The sequence below is a fragment of the Hemiscyllium ocellatum genome, chromosome 23 (assembly GCF_020745735.1).
Source record: "Hemiscyllium ocellatum isolate sHemOce1 chromosome 23, sHemOce1.pat.X.cur, whole genome shotgun sequence".
Classification (NCBI taxonomy): domain Eukaryota; kingdom Metazoa; phylum Chordata; class Chondrichthyes; order Orectolobiformes; family Hemiscylliidae; genus Hemiscyllium; species Hemiscyllium ocellatum.
The window spans coordinates 8,116,559-8,132,359 of record NC_083423.1 but is presented as its reverse complement, the minus strand read 5'-3'; the positions used below and the strand labels follow the sequence as shown (position 1 = coordinate 8,132,359).

The window sequence follows — 15,801 nt, the reverse complement described above, 5'->3', positions numbered from 1 at the left end:
GTGTGTCTTAAGTCAAGTCAGGCAGGCGAGGCAAAGTTGGAGCAGCATACCCACGAATTGATCTACAATTGGTTCCGAATCAGTTTTCCCCAGCACCCCCTAAATAAAAAAAAATTGCAACTGCTGTAAAGGTCAGAAAAGGAGTTGGCAGGAAAATAATTGGTAACGCATGCGCGCCGGGAGGATGCCATATTGGAATGAGGCTTAGAAAAGAGATCTGCTCCAGAAACTGGTCACTGAAATAGACCAGCTAACATTGCTACTCTGGGAGAAATAACTTGCTGCCGGTAAGTTAGTCAGCCGCCGTTCATTGATGTGTGCCTCTGGGTAGTCAGACTGCCTCACAGCGTCGTTTTTTCCGCTCCATTGTAAAACTGCAGGATCTTTTTTTCTCTCTCTCTCGCTAATGATCTCTGGAGCTTGTTTTGGCAAAAAAAAATGACGGTGAAAGCAAGTTGTGCAAAGTGCTTGCGTCTCTCTCTCTCTTTCTCTGCATTTTCCTTTTATTTCTGATTACTTGTTCAACACGCGGGGAAGAAGGGAGGGAGACATTTACTAATATCCCCGAGATTATCTGAGGTTTTTTTTCCTCTCTTGGGGGGGAGGGGGATGTAGGTATTTGTCCCCGAAATGCTAAAGAGTTTGACTTATTATAAACGCTGTCTGTTTCTCTCTGTCTCCCCGTGCCTGTGTTAAATCTGCCATTGTATGCTTTCTGCTTCCAAAAAAAATGATATCTTGTCATTTTTTCAGCTCGTCTGAAAGCTGGTAACCTCCTTTCGGTTTTGCTAAGCTGACCTACCTTGTCATGCCGCCTTGTTATAGCCTATGCGCCTTGTTAGTTTTTAAATAAGATATTTTGTATTTCCTGCACTATTGTTTTTTTTTTGTCGCTCGGTGTTTGGCAGTATTCCCCCTTGCAAGTTACGTAACTGCCTGTACAGTATAAATATTGAACAACCTTGCCAATTTCAATATGGCGGGGAAAGGTGTTTTTTTTTAAAGTGAAAAAATTAAGGCTTTTTTCACGGGAAAAAACCAAACCGTCTTCACCCCCGACTTCTGTCCGGTGTGTTTTGGTGTACAGGCAGGTCCTTTAGTGAATTAAGTGGTCAATTAAGTGGTCGCTTTTCTGGCGAAGTTTTTTCCCCTGGAAGACTTTTCTGAGTACAGAACTAAGCTGGCAAAACACCAAGGTACGTTTCTGTATTAAAGGGCCTGTTATCCAACGTCTCTCGGTGGTGAAATTAGAACGAATTCTGTTGAAAAAACTGGCGTTATGTCATTTAGTCGCCCCCAAAAAATCGACGGTTGGTATTCATGCGGAAAAGTATATTGGCGATGAGGGTTAATGATGATATATAGCAAAAGATGCGATGCAAATTAGGTGCACCGTGTGTTGCAATTGCTTATTGTGCTTTATTTTCCTCTTAAACCACTTGTTGGCGTTCTAGATTGCATCTGATATTGATGTCTATGTACAGTATGCGATCCGAGAGGTTATGGGCGTAGAGGAGGAGAGAGCTGGTTTCTAAAGAGGCGGGTGTCGACTTTTAGTTTCCCATTTACTCTGGGGGAACAGTGTATAGTGGTAGGGAGGATACTGCAGTAGAGTTTCTGAGTGAGAAAAAGGGACTTCCTGCGTTTCTCCCCCCCTTCTCCTTCATTACTCATGCACATTAGAGACAGCTTGGCAAATTGCTTTATCGCCCGGACCAGGTGGAATATTGCAATGGGTAGAGGGTCCATATGACCCCGCTAGTGGTGAGAAATTACATTGAGAAATTATCTTTTAAGCCAGTGACAATAGAGAAATGAATAGACAGTGCTGACTTTGAGAAATAACGCGGTGAGGGGTGAGAGGAGGAGGAGGAAGGGGTTGTGATGGGAGGGGGTTTCACTAACCCACAATGCCTTTATCAGTGGGTTTGAAAAGAAATGCGAGCATTAAGGTTTGAGGTTTGGAGGGGTGCTGCACGCTGTTTCCAACACGGGTGGAATTAACGGCCAGAGCCCCCCGCCCCCCGAGAGTGGATTAGTTTGATGCAAATAACCTCCGATGAGGTCCATTTTTAGCTTTTGCGGAAGAATCAATATGCCGATATTCTGTCAAGCGCGCATGGCAAGACTTCACTTCTGCTGATCGGATACACAAGCTTCAAGGCGTTTACTCCTCTCTCTCTCTCTGTGTGTGCATTTAAAGCGATTGTTCTTAATCTCCGCGTTAGGGCTGTAATTGCAAATCAAGATGTAACCCTTGCCCCTGATATAAAAAGAGGTTCGGTCTCTTTAGCGGCAAACGATCGTTGTTTGGCGCCATATGGATATGCTAAGCTGGGGAATGTGTAGCTCTTGTCACTGCCTCACTCTTCTACAGGGTCCTAAAGGCAGCACGCGGCTTATCAAGCAGCAGCGGCATTTTTGAACGCAGGTTACTTGCGAGCAGACCGTGAAGTTAAAGTTTTATCGGTGAGTGTGATCAGGATAACCCATCCGTAATGTTATTTCATTTGTTCCTTTCTTGAAATGACGAGGGAGGTTGCTATTTTGTCCCCATAGCCCTTTAGGAATTATTTATTTACTGTACTGACAAGAGCACATGTTACCAAATGTGGTACCTTTTTGTTTTTCAAAAGCCAATAGCAAATCGTGACATTGTGACTGGACACGACCTGGAAAGTGAGAAGGTTATCAGGTGTAGGACCTGTCTGCATAAACCAGGTAAAGTGGCAATATTCCTTTAGCAATGACAGCAGTAACTGAAATCACACAACCATCAGTGGGAAGTGGAAGGCTTTGTCCCACTTGATCAATACTTGGGAAAATTGCTGGTTCATTTTGTTTCTAGAACAAACCACTTACAAATTGAACAAGCCACATACAATAATCTCAAAAAAAATCAGTTCACTATCATAAACTCACTTATTCTGGATGACTTAATTCTAAATCCCTTAATCCTAAAATCTTCAATTAAGTTACATAAAGCGTTCTTTAAAAACAATTAATACAGATACTCTAAGTTTACTACTTTAGGCTAGCACTTTTCATGTTACTGTGGCTTAAAAGTTAAATGTGCATAAATAATTTATAGCAAACTATTTTCTAAAATGGTTTCTCAATCTTATGAAGAAGCAGTGTTACTTGCTATTTATATAAACTGGGTTTATATCTAAACCATTAGTGTCATGTTGCATTTAACATTCCACTTTTCCATAAGCGTTTACCTTCTTACTGAGAATGAATACTTCAACATAAATTTTTCAGAATTCTGAAAGTTAGCTTCTCCCTCCTGAGGTTTTCAAAATAAAGCTTGGTGATTAACACAAAGGGTTTCATACAGCAACTATCTTCTCTAGGCCAATCCTGATGAATCAGCTGATTTTTTTCCTGCCATTCAGTTTTTGCATGTTGCTTTTTTCAAAGACAGTTGGATCCATATGATGCTTGCACAGGATGGGAATGAAGCTCAACAAAGAATTACAGTAACTTTAAACCAATAATATAGTGGATATTAAATAATCTAAGTTCCTGTTTCTGTTGAAGCCTAAAAGCCCACAAGATGTCTCTCATATCGACAAACTTGTTTCCTTGTATCTCAAAAAAAGTCAAGATAATTTGAATCGAAAATTAGCAGCAAGTTATAGTGATAGTATGTTGGATGAGTTAATGAGCTAGACCTTTATAGCCAAAGCATAGTGAACACAGATTTTATCTTTCACATTTACAGGAGAAAGTTTTGCATTCAGGTTAAATCTCATCACGTTCCTTTTCCGGATTTATGGAATTAGGGTTGTTTGAGTCGATCCACCATGAAATTGTGAAACACACTAAAAGCACCAAACCATGGAGCTGAAACTTCTTTATTTCAGATCATATTTGCTACAGATTTGTGAATAGTGGAAAATTGGTGACTTACAAAGAAATTCAGTAAAAGTCTGGAATTAAGAATCATGAATCCATTGTTGATTATCAGAAAAACTCATCTGGTTCACTTTAGGGAAGAATAGTGATAAACGGCTCCATTTCGGAATGGCAGGCAGTGACCAGTGGGGTACAGCAGGGATCAGTGCTGGGACCGCAGCTTTTTACAATATATGTTAATGATATAGAAGATGATATTAGTAATAACATTAGCAAATTTGCTGATGATACAAAGCTGGGTGGCAGGGTGAAATGTGAGGAAGATGTTAGGAGATTACAGGGTGACCTGGACAGGTTAGGTGAGTGGTCAGATGCATGGCAGATGCAGTTTAATGTGGGTAAATGTATGGTTATCCACTTTGGCAAGAATAGGAAGGCAGATTACTACCTAAATGGAATCAGTTTAGGTAAAGGGGCAGTACAAAGAGATCTGGGTGTTCTTGTACACCAGTCAATGAAGGTAAGCATGCAGGTACAGCAGGTACTGAAGAAGGCTAATAGCATGCTGGCCTTCATAACAAAAGGGATTGAGTATAGAAGCAAAGAGGTTCTTCTGCAGCTGTACAGGGCCTTGGTGAGACCGCACCTGGTGTACTGTGTGCAGTTCTGGTCTCCAAATTTGAGGAAAGACATTCTGGCTATTGAGATTGTGCAGCATAGGTTCATGAGGTCAATTCCTGGAATGGCGGGACTACCTTATGCTGAAAGACTGGAGCGACAGGGCTTGTATACCCTTGAGTTTAGAAGACTGAGAGGGGATCTGATTGAGACATATAAGATTATTAAAGGATTGGACACTCTGGAGGCAGGAAACATGTTTCTGCTGATGGGTGAGTGCCGAACCAGAGGACACAGCTTAAAAATATGGGGTAGACCATTTAGGACAGAGATGAGGAGAAACTTCTTACCTAGAGAGTGGTGACTGTGTGGAATGCTCTGTCCCAGAGGGCAGTGGAGGCCCAGTCTCTGGATTCATTTTAAGAAAGAGTTGGATAGAGCTCTCAAGGATAGTGGAATCAAGGGTTACGGAGATAAGGCAGGAACAGGATACTGATTTAAGGATGATCAACCATGATCATATTGAATGGTGGTGCAGGCTCAAAGGGCAGAACGGCCTACTCCTGCATCTATTGTCTATTGTCCATCCTCATCATGGCTGGCCTACATATGACTCCAGACCCTCAGCAATGTTTTTGCCTCTTACTTGTCTTCTGGGCTATTAGAGATGGGTAATAAGTGCTAGTCTAGTCAGTGACACTGCCCTCCCATGAATGAATTACTTCCTTGTCCTAATTTTTAGTAACGTTTTTCAAAAAGAGGTGGAGATATTTCATCTCTGTATTTTCCTAGATATGTAAGTAAATAACTGTGGATAGTGTGCAGTTACCTGCCAGTGATATTCCCTTGTGACTCACTTTCCTTCTGCTTAATAATGCTCCAGTTTAAAATCACCCAAAAAGACGATGCGTGGAATGATGTGAGCATTAAGTTATTGCAGAAATAACTTCCATTCAAATAATTTTATGAAGAAGCCAATCTACTGGTGTTACAGTAGCATAATTCCAGGTTGTATTTTATGAAAAGCAGACTGAGGATCAAACACAAGTAGAGAAACTAACTGCTCTTCATTCAATAAAACAACAAATAATTCAAACATATCAGCTACCTCGGTGTAACTTGACTATTATTTGAATTATGTACAGCCAGATATTACATATTTTAAATGGACACACATATAATCTCACCCAAATATCTATCTCCTTACTACTGATAGTATTTCTGATGTCCTTAATGTGGACAATGCTGAGCAGAGAAGGCATAAATACACAAGTTAGGTTGCACTGGACCTACTACCTCTTCATATATAGAATATTTCATTTAACTATTACAAAAGCACAGTTTTTAGAATGTATGTATGTTTGAAAGGAAAACTGATGTTTATATAATGTTTTAAATACATTACTGACCACAGCAAGTCGATGTTTGTTGCTCAGTAATACTGAAAGTTGAGACAAAACTTGGGGAAATCTGCAGTGATAAATTATACAATGTGATTACAGCATAGTTTCAGGTGTTCGTTTTGCACCTTGGGTAATTCAAAAAAAAACTTTTTGCTGCAGGTTTAGTCTGATTTTTACAGAGATGCAAATCTGAATACAAAAGCGCGCAACAAGCTTAGTTTGAAAAAATAAGGACTTATGGTGTCACTTTGAGGGCTCAGGTGACAATTATAATTGGAATGCAAAGTGTGGCTGATGTGATCACTGTGTTCACATCACAGTAATCCAGTATATATGCTAGCGTGAAATCTATCTGCCTGAAACTCTTGAGGGGGACGGTCCATTGCTGTCGGGTTATAAGTACACAGGAAATTGTTTGCTTTTCAAAGTATCAACTATTGTAGCTGCCTTATTTATAAGGAAAAGGGCTAGTGCTATATTTGCATAAATAAATAATACATATTACAATGAATGAGCATTTTCATATATTGTAACTATTTTATTCACGGCTTTACCCCTGTTATTGGATCATATGCGCGGGTTGGACAGTGTGGCTTTGGCAAATCTAATGGGAGGGATGCACGAAGCAGCATTGCAATTGATGTGAGGTGGACGCGGGGGGTGGTGGAGAGAATTATATTCAAGTCGCAAAACAATACGACGGCTCCAATAAAACCTGTTAGGAGGGAGGCTGCAAGGGCTGGGCTGTGCCAACCTGTGGAGATCGAGGCGCCGGCCCTGGGAGGGCACGTGGCGTTCCTCGTACGTGGCGAGCGGGCAATTTCTATGAATGATTCCGGAGCGGCCAATGAGCGCTCAGCTATTTGGGGGTGGGAGGGGGCGGGGAGGGAGGGAGCGGCCCGAGAGGCTGATTGGGAGGTGGGGAGGGTCCGCTTGGCGCCTGCGCGCTGGTCGGCCAGGGTCACGTGCCGGTCGGGGTCTCGCGCTCGCGTTGACAGTTGGTCATTCGGAGCTGGACGGCGAACGAGGTGGTTGCTGTCTTCCCGGGGGGGTGTTGGCTGCTTATCTACATTTTGCTTTCACTCCTCACTACCACCACCTTGTCGTCTTTCCCCCTGAGGTGAATGGACCCGATTGCAAATGCTCACCTTCTCAAACACTTAACGCCGATAATCCCTTCCGCAAAAAGAACGACCCCCAGCAACTCTGCAGGTTAGCATCTGTGGAGAGAGTTACCTTTTCCAATGGCACCTCAGTGTTTTCGTTTCAAATCATCAGCACCCGCAGTTCTTTGTTTTATCACAATCGGTGCTCAGCTCTTTTGCTGCCCTCTTAAAACGTCTGACAGTACAAGAGGGATGGGGAAGCTGGGTCCATTATTCTAATTCAGAAAAAGAGATTGACATTTTCCCTATGTCTTTTATACATGACTATCATTGGTGTTCTTGCATTGGGATGGAGGGTGTTTCTTGCTGGCCCATCCCTAATTGTCCTTAAATTGAATATTATTGGCATATCAGGAGTCTTTAAGAAACAAAATGTTGTGGATATGAAGGCATATCTACGTGAATTGATTTCCTTCCCTGAATGGCATCATTGTAAAATAAAATCCATCAATTCACTTTTCATTTCCCGACTTAATTAATTTAATTTTAACTTCCACCAGCTGTCATGGCCTGTGACCACTAGAACATTTGGGTTACTCATCTCCTGACACTACCACCCTGTCATTGTTTGCACACCCAATTAGGTACCGTTGAAGCATCGTCACTTCTGTAATATAAGAAACAGGCCAGCTAATTTTTGCAAGCATGCATCCACAAAGTGCAACATGATAATGATGAGATAATGTTTCTGTGATATTAACTGGGACACCAAAACTAACTCCTCTGATACTACATTGGGGAATCACTTATATCCACCTGAGGGCATAGACAGAATATTGTTTTAATGCCTCAATCAAAAGACTGCACCTATGAGAATGTAGCACCCCCAGTACTACACCAGGGTATCAGCTTTAAATCATTAAATTCTATATTGGGGTTATAGACTCAACTGCCTGACTCAGTTGGTAGTGCACCTAATGGGGAGGTCAGTTTCACCAATCTGTTCATATACCTCATAATACCCTGTTACAATTTTAGTATAATATGTTCATTTGCTCAACAAATTCTTCCTGCCCTTCCCAAAATTAGCATACTACTGTATGGCTTCTTTTTAAAGGGGGGAGGGGGAGGGAAGAGGGCATTCTCAACTTTAATACAGGGGAGACATGAGAAGGATTTATTTTGTCATGGTGCTGCTATCAAACAAAGTTTGAAAGCTACCCTAGTATTGATACAGCTAAGGATGATCCCTATTCTGATAGCATTGGTGGAACAAAAGATTCAATGAATAAGTTATGGGAGATTCTGAAGCTTTTTTTTTGTTTAAAAAAAATACAAGTTTTTTAAAAACTAATCAAGTGTTATTTCCTTGGAGTAGATATTCAAGCTGGAAGGGAGAGTTTAGCTGTATGTTGTTAATCAGAAGTGAGTGTAGAAACTTGTAGCATAGAAGGATGCTCTTTGACACAGCAGCTGCTGTTAGTCCCACATTCCACCTGTTGTTCACAATCATGTAAGTACTTCATCTTCAGTTACGTACCCTTCTAAGATTATTTGTGGAATCAATATCTGCCAGGTAGCATATTCCAAATCCCAACAGGCCTCTAAGTGAAAAGAATTCTCAGCAATTCCTTGATCTTCCACAATGCTTTTGTATCTATGACTTGTTGTTGACCCACTTAGAGGAAATATTGTTCTCTTTTGAAAGCTCTCATCTTGAAAACCTCAAGTTATTTCCTAACCTTTGATCTCAGGAGTTTGTCTCTAATTTTCCCAAACTGTCCTCATAACCATTGATTATATTCCTATTATAAGAATACCTTTACTGAGTCACGTACAAAACGCTATATTTTTGTTCTTAATGTTCACTATTTCCAGTGATTTTAGTGAGGTTTTTCAGCTGAACCATATTGACCAGACTAAGTCCAGGTTTGATTCCTTTCCTGCACTGAGTTAACTTAACTGAGATGGGACATTACAGTTGACTTGAGTTTTCTTCGATATTTAAAACTATTCCTAACTGAAGTTATATATTAATCCCAAAATGCACTATAGTTGAAATACTGATATAAACTTTTCAAAAACTTATAAATTTAATGCTAGATTTAATTATTAAATACATATTCTCTCTAATTTCTTAAATCCTTTGAATCAAGCACTTCATTCACTAGAAAAGGGGAATGGTGGATGATTAACAAAGCCACCATCAGGAGTGGTCCAGGGTGATGATTTTTGGCCTTGTTAACTTCTCCTTTGAATCTTTGAGCTGGGTTTAGCTCAGCCCTTCTGCTTGTACTGGGCATCCATATGAACTCTACAGAAATGTGTGCTGGTGGTTGTTTGGACAGAACTTGGTCTCTGATCCAACTGCCTGCCATACTGCCACTGTACCTTTAGGTTAGATACCTGAGCACAACTACAAATTGGGGAAACTATGCCTGAAGAAAATGTTAATCACCTTCAGAGCAGCAAGGAAAAATAATTGCAGAAAATTAGGGGTAAGAACAGTCTTATTTCTGAATTGATTGTTATCTGCTAATAGTATTAAGTAATACATTTTATTGTGAAATTGAGACAGAAAATAATAACTCAGTGGAAGGCAAATTTTCTGAACAATATAAAAGTAGTTAAGAATGTGTTCATATGAAAGATGGTTTGGCACCTTTTTAGTGTGTTCTGCTAAATGGCGATATGGGGAATGTGTATATTTTGTGATACTTTTTTCAGCTTAAAGAATCAAAGGGATGCTAACAAGGCCAAAGAGATTACCCTGGGCCACTCCTGGTGTCTGTTTTAGCAGTTTTGTTAATCATCTACCATTCCCCTTTTTGACTGGGCATAGTACATGGTTCATGAGATTAAAGAAAACCCAACATTTTATTTATGAATTTAATTGTAAATTTATTCGAAAACATTTAAATAATTAATATTTTATATACACAATTAAGTATTTCAGTACTAAATCTTGGAAGTAATATAGAATAACTTTTTAATTAAGAATACTTTTAAATATGTAATTACTAGGCATCCTGCATAACCTGAATTATATTTGCACTTGGTTCAATCATTTGTATTTTTATATAATGGTTGACTTAAGTTTGAGTCTATTATAATGACATCCGCAACACGCTACTATCAATAATATGGCTCGAACGTTCTATTGCTAGCTTTAACATTTACGATAACTGATCTCACTTCTGTTGGATATTTGAGGATACCGTATACCTGAAAGCCCATGGATTTTTAACAAATTTTGATGTAATTAATGAAATTGTTGCTAGTTTTGATTTTTGGCAGCGGAAGTTAAGCTTTTCTAAGCGAGCTTGAAGCTTTCAACATTGAAGATTCCGCTCCCAATTCAGGATTGCCAGTGAATGTTAATTGCGAGAATGGGAATGTTACCATAAGAGTCACTGTCGTTGGACTGGAGACGTTTGATGTCAGGAATCTTCGTGAAGTTGAACGTTAGCTGCTTTGTTGTTACAGATGGCACCAAGCTGGGAGGAAAATGTTGTTCCATTGAATGTTGGGCTCCATTGCCACAGCTTCGTGGGTCTGGGGCGGCGGTTAAAAGAAAATAGCGGGGAACTGTGTGGGGAAAATTTCAAGAGGCACTGAGCTTTTCGTGGTCAGCCGATTCACAATAAGGAATTTATGCGGGGCAAATATTGGGGCCTCCGTTATGATGCTGGCGGCAGGGCGGTATTCGCTGCAGTATGGTTTCTGCTCCAACGCAGCGAGGTGCTGACCTGCCTCAGGTTCCCCTTCAGGCTCCATGTACACTCCCACCTGCCATTCTCCAACAGTCCACCCATCTGTGAGGCTGCTGTATAGGCCTTGCTACCGGCGAATCCGGGGGTGGGAACCGATATCTCGTCCCAACGTCAGGACTCTGATACTCCTGGCCACGTCTTTCCGTCTTCTGCATCATTGGAAAATGATCAAACAGGCAATCTCAATCAAATGACCGCTCTCGGCAGTTGAATGGTGAGAGTCGGCCCAGTGTAGGTTGCTGATTTAATGTGTTCACTGATACTTAACTCACGCTGAAGCAATTAAAAATACATGACGATCGAGCTTTCAGCTTTGTAAACTAATATTCATTTGCATTCAGAACAGCAGTTGACACAGCCCCGGGTAAGGAAAGAGTAGGAAGGGAAACATAGACGTTTAGGACTTTGTTTTTACTTTCTTACAATTATTAATACTACATTCCTGTTTGTTTACTTTTTTCCGTTTTGCTTGAGTGACATTTCATAGGTGCCTCCAAGAAAATAGAAAATATAATTTAGCTATTGGAAAGGTAGATCTCCCTGGGATGATATTCAGGAGTGCCTATTTCTCTCCCACCTCCCCAAGAAAGAACTTTGAGATTTGTGTCAAACCTTTGTCCAGAGCTCTATAGTAATTTGCACTAATTCTAGGTAACCAATGCACTTCGCCCTCTGCTTTGAAGTATCTGCACTGCTATCACTTAATAAGGCACTCAAAAGCCCAAAATTGTTCATTATTCCATCAAACAGCTGTTCTAGGCTGCAGTTTCATCCAATCACGATTCTGCGTCTTCAGAGGGTTTGCTGAGATGATAAACTGTGAAGATTTCAAATTTTCAGATGAGTTTTTCTATTCCTGCCTCACATACCAACAAAAATGCTGTAGATACTACAAATCTACAGATGCTAGAAATAACAATAAATGCTGGAGATACTCAGCAGGTCAGGCAGTATCCTTGGAGGGAACAGAGTCAACGCAAGTCGATGACCTTTCATTGCTGCTGAAAGGTCATCTTGACTTGTGTTAATTCACTTTCTCTCAACTAATGTTGCTCTGACTAGCAATTCTTGTTTTTATTTCCTATCTCGCACTCCTTGGTTATCTAACTTCTTAAACTAAATACCTTAGTAGACCTTATTGATATCCCCTGCCACTGACATTTCATGATTTGTTTACAAAAGATGCTGTTGTACTTGATTGGATTGGGCCTATGTATGCTTTGAGTTTCACAGATTGCTAAATGGAAAATATTACATTCCATCAATTTTATGAAGTCAAGAGTGTCACAACAAAGGGTAATACTGTATTTTAGTACTATTGCCAAGATGGACTCCACGATGAAGTTTAACTGGAAATCATGCATATACACTGTTTTCCTAGGCTTCCTCTCAATGTTGACAGGGAGGAGGATGAGAGCTGATCAATGCTACAGTTTCCTTCTGCTCAACATTTAAAAATAAATTATGATTGTTCCCCTCTTCATACTAAGGAGAACTCCATTCTTTCCCCAAATAAGCTCGTTGTAATTGGGTACTACTGGGGAACCACCAGGAAAACCCAAACTTTCAAAGTTTTCTCAAAACAGTAGTTCACTTTGAAGGGAAAAATCAACAGAATTTTATTGAATAGAATTAGGCTTATTGTCATGTGCTCACATAATTATAGTGAAAAGTTTGCAAAGTTGCTGCTTTTGGCATCATTGTAGGTACAAATGTACCTAGGTGCAAATCTTAGGCATAAGTTATAAATGGCCGGCATTACAGACCTTCATGCCATCTTGGGTACAGTATCTAGGTACAAACCTTGGAAATAAATTAGAAGAAGTTCAGAATTTCCGTCTTTCCAAGCAGAGAAGATGGAATGGACAAGTCACAGTCACTTGCAACATGTGTAAATGCGTCACTTTGAAATTTGTCCTAGCTAATTCGCAGTCAGCTTTGTGCTATATTCCTGATAGAATTTTGATTTGAATGATTTCAAGTTTTAATTAAGCCTGACAGATATTGGTATTACACCTGCAGACAGATGCAATAAAATTGGTTAATCAGAAACAATGCATGTTTAAAGTGGAGAGATTACATTTGTGGGTATTTTGCCATCAGCTGCTATTTGGTGTATATGAACATGATTTTTTTTTAAAACAGTGTTCATACTACTTTGCCTTTTCATTTGCAGAAACAATTTGAGTGGTATGAACTAAACCAGAGGAAATGGTTTGAATACTTCCAACAGACTTTTTTGGCATTGGAGCCAGAAAGGAGAAAAGCCTCATTTTTAAGTATGCAAGAATCAACAACTTTGTTTTTAGAGAAGACTCAAAGTCCAACCAATGTAAATGGAGAGCAATATGACTCAGGTACAAGTTTGGTGTTTGTATGTTAATTAAAAAGCCAACAAAACACTTGAACAAGAAAGATTTAAATGTGATTACCATTTGAAAGGTTTTAGAGTTAGGTGGAAACATATAAGTAAAGGCAGTTTTGTTTTCTTCTGATGGTTTACATTTGAAGAATAATACAGTTTGTTTGAGGATGTGGTGGAAAATGGTCAAGCTTTCAAAAACCTCTGATTGTAAAGAAATGTTTTCTCTGCAAATGCTGCCTGTCTCTATTTGTATTGCTCTATGATTTCATGGGTGTTACCTCATAAAGCACTTTCTAAATCACTTTCTGTTCCAACAGCATGTTAATTGGGTTTTGGAAAGTGCAATGATATTTAGCAGACAAAGCTGAAGTATGCCATGACACAAGAGGACAAAATCAGAGCTTATCAGTGCAGTGTTATTGTCATAGCATGTCACAAGTCTTTATTTTACTGTATGTGAGGGTGGGGAGATTGATACAAAATGCATGTGATTGCATATACATTATATTAACATTCTTTGTGGGTCATTGACCTGATAAGAAAAATAGTTCAGAAGGACTGAAAGTGAACCTGTACATATATTCACGCGCTATAGAAAAGAAATGACATTTTAGAGAGAGAAAAGAAATAATAGTCTCTTTTAAAAGCAGCAAAAAGGTCATCCTTAAAGTTGGGAAGAGTAGTAGAGTCTAGCTTAGTGCCTTATTTGCACACATTTGAAAGTACACGAGTATGTATCCAATGACTTCAGTACAAAAAATGATCAGGTAATACAGACTTGCAATTCATTATCCTGTGTATGTTGCATAATTCTATTGATTGCATTCTTTTATTTTTCCAAACAAGGACTGAATTATGAGAACTTTTAAACATTTCAGTAGTGCTCTTTTCCTCAACGTAGTCCTGACCAAGAATAGGAGGCAGCATTTTTGTTTTGCATGTACTTACCAAGAAAGGATCAGAAATGTGATTCTCAGCTGATATCCAAATTTATTTGATTTCTGTCAGAATAGTAAGCTTTTAGCCAGTATTTCTTGGTTAAAATAACTCCACTGAAGTACTTGACATTGGTCCAGCTCTCTGAGTGAGCAGAGGCTCTGACACCTCTGTTTATATCTGTCAGCCAGGGCTCCCTGATCGGGGCTGTTAACCTGATCCATTCTATGATGTCCACCTTGGATGTTGGTTGAACACTTATGACGTAAAGAAACACATCCAGGTTAATGAATTATGTTGGTTTATTTATGTTGTAGCACAATGGGTTATTGTCACTATGCTGTAACTTTTTAATGGAAATCTTTTTGCTTCGTTTATCTATATTGCAGTATGAAAACACTTTAGTTCAACTAGTATTTGGTGGGGAGGTGGGCTTGTGGTCTTATTGCTGGACTGCTAATCCAGAAACCCAGGTAATGACCTGGTGACTTTGGTTTGAATCCTGCCACAGCAGATGGTGGAATTTGAATTCTATTTAAAAATGATGATCATGAATACATTGTCAACTGTAGGAAAAATCCATCTGGTTCACTAATGTTCTTTTGGGATGCAAACTGCTATTCGTACCTGGTCTGGCCTACATGTGGACTCCAGACTCTCTCTAAATATGGTTGACTCTTAACAATCCTGTGGGCAACTGGAGATGGACAGTAAATGTTGCCTAGCCAGCAATGCCCTTGTCACGTGATTGAATAAATTTTAAAAATTGGGCATATGAAATGGTGTAAATTTCTTTTTACGAAAATAACCAGAACTTCAAAATATTTTTTAAAGTTTAGTGTCTGATGTGTTGCTTTCTTAACTAGCAAATATTATTTACAAGGGGAGAAATTGAAATTGAGCTGTTGACATTTGCTTTTAACCTTGTTTTTGTCCTGTCAGTTTGAATTGTTCAACCTGCTTATATGGAAAATGTTCAATGCAGTGTCAATTTGCTGATAAAGACACAAAGGTAGAGGCAGTTGATCTTCAAGTCAGTGCCATTGTTCACTATCATTTTAAACTTGTGCTACAAAAAACATTTGGCATTCAGTTGGTTTATAGTTCTGATTTTATGTAGAGCGTGGGTTTATTCAGTTTGCGTGATCTCCAAAGCAGTATTCTGTGATTCATACAGATGTGAATATCATTGGATTCCAGTCTCAGTTTAACTAGCAGTCCATCAACTTTGGATGGTATCTTTCCTCCTTACCTTCTCAAATAACAATTTAATATTTCTACCTGCCGCCTCCCAGGATCAGCTGCAAATGTGTTGCTGGTCAAAGCACAGCAGGCCAGGCAGCATCTCAGGAATAGAGAATTCGACGTTTCGAGCAAGCAGGATATGATGTTCACTTAATTTTAGCTGGAGCTAAAATTAGTTCCAAAGGTACAAGATAGCTTCTGTTTCTAATTGTAATATAATATTTATAAAATCTGAGGCTATGTGTACACTAATTGAAAATAAAATTAAACAGCTACGTTATTAGTTACTTTTTAACAGATAAACTAGTGATAATTTGTAATAAGTCTATAATCAACTCTTGTCAGTGCTAGTACATTATTGAATTTTTTTTTGCTACAACCAACAAATTTTGTAACAGAAAAATCTAACTTTTGGGGGTGGGAGGGAACCAAGGCCCCTCAGTGTGGCTTTTTTGAATAAATATATGTTTGGAGGTACTCAACCTTTGCATAAA

General features: G+C 39.4%; 1 protein-coding gene across 2 annotated transcripts in view; it reads left to right on the top strand.

Annotated features, from left to right (window-relative positions):
* Positions 1-202: 202 nt before the first annotated feature.
* sfmbt2 (Scm like with four mbt domains 2) overlaps positions 203-15,801 on the top strand; it is a 214,939-nt gene continuing 199,340 nt past the window's right edge. Inside the window, exons 1-4 of one of the 2 annotated variants that reach the window (XM_060842635.1) lie at positions 203-287; positions 2,378-2,469; positions 2,637-2,721; positions 12,938-13,118. In XM_060842635.1, coding sequence (XP_060698618.1) covers positions 13,043-13,118 — 76 coding nt within the window. In that variant the 5' untranslated portion in view covers positions 203-287; positions 2,378-2,469; positions 2,637-2,721; positions 12,938-13,042. The remainder of the gene's footprint in view (positions 288-2,377; positions 2,470-2,636; positions 2,722-12,937; positions 13,119-15,801) is intronic. The other variant, XM_060842636.1, reaches the window with a different exon arrangement.